Source organism: Triticum dicoccoides, chromosome 4B (assembly GCF_002162155.2).
Source record: "Triticum dicoccoides isolate Atlit2015 ecotype Zavitan chromosome 4B, WEW_v2.0, whole genome shotgun sequence".
Classification (NCBI taxonomy): domain Eukaryota; kingdom Viridiplantae; phylum Streptophyta; class Magnoliopsida; order Poales; family Poaceae; genus Triticum; species Triticum dicoccoides.
The window spans coordinates 68639085-68644535 of NC_041387.1; the positions used below are offsets into that span (position 1 = coordinate 68639085).

The 5451-nt window shown below is 38.6% G+C and overlaps 1 protein-coding gene across 3 annotated transcripts in view; it reads right to left on the minus strand.

Moving 5' to 3' along the window:
* The window catches only part of LOC119295061 (plant UBX domain-containing protein 11-like), an 8161-nt gene extending 2710 nt beyond the window's left edge, over positions 1–5451 (minus strand). Inside the window, exons 1-8 of one of the 3 annotated variants that reach the window (XM_037573387.1) lie at positions 5428–5451; positions 4445–4550; positions 4193–4245; positions 4015–4096; positions 2846–2911; positions 2685–2752; positions 1451–1663; positions 852–1344 (exon numbers count right to left, since the gene is read on the minus strand). In XM_037573387.1, the coding sequence (XP_037429284.1) occupies positions 852–1344; positions 1451–1663; positions 2685–2752; positions 2846–2911; positions 4015–4096; positions 4193–4245; positions 4445–4544 (1075 nt within the window). In that variant the 5' untranslated portion in view covers positions 4545–4550; positions 5428–5451. Of the gene's footprint in view, positions 1–851; positions 1345–1450; positions 1664–2684; positions 2753–2845; positions 2912–4014; positions 4097–4192; positions 4246–4444; positions 4551–5185; positions 5244–5427 lie in introns of those variants that run through there. The other 2 variants (XM_037573389.1, XM_037573388.1) reach the window with 2 other exon arrangements.

Sequence of the window (5451 nt, forward strand, 5' to 3'; positions counted from 1 at the left end):
GCATGGAGTGGATAGCAGATATCACGTGGATTTCTGTGAGGCCATTTGCATGCACAGATATGAAGCAAAGATAACGAAGATATGGCAACTGCCAACTGGTGAGAAGATTGCGTGTGGGCTTATAACTGGAGGGGCAAAATCATCCAAGCCACAACAAAAAATGCGCTGCAAGTCGCTGCTTTGGTCTTAGCAAAGGAAGATTTGCGCCTTCCTTCACAGATCGGAAGGAATGGTTAGGATAAGTAATGGTGAAGAGTAGAGGCAGAGGGGAAGAATACCTGATAGTACAAAAATCTATCTACAAAAACTATTACCGCACATATTTTACAAGTTATTTCTCATAAAATTAACTAGTCTTAAGTCTTGCTAACTCTGTACCATTTATAAAGCACGTGAGCATTTCAATTTTTCTTCCTATTATGAAGTGTGCCTTGTGAATTTAATGCTAGCTTCGCTCTGCCCTGGTTTATTTACTCTCTTTGTTGGGTATTTATACACAGCTATCAATGATACACATCATTTATCATCATTTCAAAGAAAATGCAATGACACACAACAAATAATTTCCCCCACTGGTAGTAGCAAGCACGTTTTGTGCAACATGCAAGCACACTTTTTATTATAAAGAAGCTTATCTTAGATTTCAATCCAGGAGGCAAGTTATTGCTCATTTGCAGCTAATTAACGACTAATAACAAAGAACAAGCCCTCGTCCATGCAAAAATTGAAGACTGTGAGTTAAGTCCCTTGAAGTAGAGAACTGAATGGGATTGGTCTCTGGTCAAGATGCAGGATAAAACAAAGCTTTATGTTCTAAATATGTCCATAGGTGCAGGGTGAAGATTCAGTACCTTGTTCCGTGAACACTTTTCTAGGATAAAGCATTGCAAGATTATATGATCCAATCCCACTACCTTGGTTTTCATCCACAAAAGTCTTCACCTTCCTTAAAACATCTTCTTTTGTCAGTTTAATCTGCAGGCTAGGTCCATCAGGCATACGAATGGCCAGCTGAATATCATCTTTCTTTGCAGAATCTGTGGTCACTTCAATAGCTCTGCTAGTAGTTTCCTTATCTTGTTCCACAGGCAACTGTGGAGTACTCCTAGTTGGTAGGCTAGAAGCTGGCTTGGAGGGAACTTTAGTGCTATTCCCATCCACCATATTCTTCCTTTTTGGCGAAGGTGTACTGCCTGTCTGATTTGGATCTGTGGAACTGTCCACATTTGAGCTTGCTGGAAAATCTGGCAACAGAGCCTGACATGCTGAATCTAGCTTTTCCTCAGCGGTTATGTTGCATGGAGCTGAATCTGATTTTGGGATTTCACTTGTCTTGAGAAGCTCCTGGTGCATATGCAAGCAGTGAGTTATCGCTTCTCTATCTCACGCACTATACAGAACAAAACTTCATTCAACTGAAAGGTAGCAGACTATGGACAGACAAACTTACAGCATGGCTTGTGCTACTAGGTGGTTGTGCTACCAAATCAGTAGAATTAGCAAACCCACGGACGGCAGAAGACTCTGAGGATTGACCTGATGAATTGGAATGATTTTCTGAAGTAGATGAACCGTCTTCACCAGGCATAGTTGTCGAAGCAGTATTCGCAGGTTCAGACATTCTTGAAGCAAGTGATGCAGCTAACAGGGTTGCCGCTGTCTCCTAAAAAGATCCCAAGTAGCTCGTATTTAGCAAATCTATAGCACTACTGCACTAGTGTGAAGAATAACCCAACATAGATCACACAGTAACAACTAACAAAATTATAAGATTTCCTATGGTTCTTCTGGAGAGGAAGACCACTCTTATTTTCTTTTTCAAACATACTTTTTCCTGTAGTTCAATAAGGAAAGACCAGATTTGATGTAACAGTACACAAGTAAAAATCTTAAACAATACAAGAATGACACTTTGTCACTGTTGTTATGGAACCAAAACATCTCAAGCAGAATCTAAGGAGGTCAGATCACTCATGAGTATATTACTAAATTTTAATAAAAGAGTCGCCTATCTTCTTAGATTGATTAATATACTTTCTCTGTCCCATGCACATGAACATTAATAATACTCCAGATTTGTACCAAATATTTTTATTTATAGTGATATGATTATAAAGTCATACCATTTGGCATGTGGCAGAATTTAATTTAACTTACAAACTTGACAATTAATTGACCAAAACAAAAGAGACAAGAAGAGGCACTATTTATGTTATATCCTCACCGACATAGTTCTATTTGTTGGTACCAAATAGTGCTTTAAATAGCACATTGTGCTGTACAGCAGCTTATCGCTTTGTGCAGCTGTAGCGCCTTTAAGAGTTTGCTATTGCCCGCACAAACCTACTACAGCCCCTATATCATGCAGTGTGTATAATTGCAACCCTGGTCTTTCAATCGTTACCCCAAGAGTTGACACAGGGACAATACAAATTATAGTTCTTCAAGTAAGTAATTTGCTTAGAGATTGGCTGGTTAACATCATATAATTGCAATTATACCTAGGCAAGCTGCACCTACCATTTCTCCGGTATCTTATCTAATAGAACTTTCCTGCCATTTGAACTCTGCCACTCAAAGTGATAAAAAGAGTGCAAGTATAGAAATGAATGCAACTGAAAATAACTACGGAACAGGCTTGTAATAAACTTTAACAACAGATCTATATTTTACAGTTTATATACCTGCAGTTGAAGTGCAGCCCAAGCTTTATCAATGCTTTCCTTAAGATCTTCTGGGCTAATATACCCCTCTGCCAGAAGACTCAGTTAAGCACTGGTCCAAACTGTCACTTAACAAAAGATAGTTTCCACAAAGAAAATTGGAAGCATAGTTGTATTCATACCATGATTCCATAGCATAGCACCATTCAGTCCAACAACAGATATACTTGGGACAGACTTCTGTGGATCTGATTGAGAAAAAGTCAAGGATGAAACTGCACAGTCAAAGTAGAACATTGTGATTATAGACATGAATAAACAAACGGATTCTTCATTAGCTGCAAGACCAGTTTCATGGTTGCTAAGATGAAATACATCATACAAGTACCAAAATAGCTGCTAAAAAGTGCGTGAAATATACTGAAACTATGACAAGTACGAGGGCAGGTATAGACGCATAGCACCCACATTATAACTATAGCAGTGAATAAGCAAATCCAACATGATCAGAAGGACTCTGGGATGGGAACGTTAGATGCTTCGTTTTTGTGTTGGCAAGACCTGTATCGTGGGATTCTACTACCGTATGATGTTGGTAGGGTCATAGATCGAACAATGTGGTCTCAAAACCATATGAGTCTAGCTAAAACATATGTATCAACATAAATTAGATACTATGTAGGATTGGGAATTGAAAGGTTCCAATGGATTTGGATCATTTGGCATGGACACATCTCGACAACCATACATGGATTGTACGATATATGTCCGATAATCAATTAAGATCAGATGAGACCAAAAAAAAAGGATGATTCATTTCTTCAAACCTCACTAACAAAGTGCCAAAGGCCTAACCACCAAAGTGTAGTAGTACTGCTGGGTTAGTCCGACTACATATAATGCTTGAATTAGGGAATCAAAACAGAGTAACTGAAGACTGGTCATTTTGGGCAAAACAAGAACGATACCCCAAGAGGGCAATATGTAGATCCATCGCACATGAGGACTAGCCTTTACGCGAATTTTGTTTGTGGTGTTACATAAATATGATACCAACATATTTATCACAGCAAACCATTTCTCTGTTTTTGCCATGGAAATTTTGAAGAACTACTTCAATTTGTGATAAATTATTTTATGTTTTTCTATCAAACCACTAACTCTCCATGATGTCAGTATGATGTGACTAACATGTTTCGCGATCGAAAAGAATTGTGAACTAAGGCTTATAGATGAAGACTGTCAAATATTTAATCTAGAGCTGTAAATCAATAGCATGCTGTCAATCCAGCAGCTAATCCAGAGCAATCATCACCACAGTATCGTAACAAATATGTGTGTGGAAGGATACAGATAGCTGAAAATTGAAGCGCATCAACATCGCCTTGTTTTAGTTGCAAGAATATGCAACATCTGCTTATCACTGCAGCCACCTGCGAATACCCCATATAAGCAATTTGCTAATTCAATATGTAATCCACAACAGAAAATAATCTTCTGTACAAGGAAGGAAGTTTAAGGGAACCCACATGTTCATCAACCAATGTAGACTGTTCCAAACTACTTGACATTTCATCTTGACCTGAAATGAAACAATAGATGTCCTGTCAATAGACTGGACTACATTCAAATAGTAGAATATCAGTCCAGACAGGATTGTCCTGGATAGTATATTTTCCTTATGCAGAACAATCATGGATATTGCCTATCATTGTCAGGTTACCAAAAAGGATGACATAGATGGCATAGCTACAAGATGTTGAATTCAACAACAAACTCACCTGATATGTAAATTACAAAGAGTTTTTTCTCCCTTCTTGATTGATTAATTGCATCTGGAATCGAACCTTTGTACGTCAAGGAATTAAGTGTGATTTCCATCTACAGCTAGAGAAAAAGAGAGAGTATGATGACATGGACACGGGATCATGTCTAAATACCAAGAATAGATTAAGAAATGAAAATGAGAGTTGGACACATTTATTATTAAAGGATATTTTAGTTACAAATTGTCTCTTAGAGATAGTGAAGTCAACACAATTAGATATTTTGCACAACCTTTCTTCCCCCTTTCTTTTTTTTTATATTGGTTAGGATCTATAAGATCTTCCACAATTATGTTACTATGCATAGGGCAATTCACTAGTTGGTCAACAAAATTTTTCACATGTAAAGAATCTTCAACAAAAAATAATATATGCATTTCATTCTAGTAACGAAACACGAGCCAAAATCGCTAGATTTATTACAAGGGGCACGAAAAAGGGTCGAATCATGTTCCCACAGTCTATGCCTCCTAACTGTTCATTTCCACCCTATTAAATGATAGGTACAAACAAAACAGAGGTGGCAAAGAACATTACAGACTCGTTAAACTTGACTAAAAAGTAGGCACCAGGCAGGTCAAATATGTCAGTAATCTAAATCGAGGCAAAGCACAGAGAGAGCCAATAACTTAACCCGGACCAGAAAGATAGCTCAAGAATTCAGCGGAACACTGACACTGGTCAACCGGGGCTTACCAAGAGATATAGGCAGACGGTATTATTAAGATCGCTCCAACGATCGACTCTGTACACGCAGAAGGCAGGCGCGTCAAGCACATCGCAATTTATCAGAATCGCATGTCAGTTGTTGCAAATTCGCGGTTATTCTAACCGACTATTGGAACGGAACTGCGCTCTACCGCCAAGAACGGATCGCCGAAAGCTACTGGTCAAGAATTCAGCAAGGGGGAGTGGGTGCTGACCAGTTGAAGACTTACAGGGGGAGGTCGATCCGGATCCTG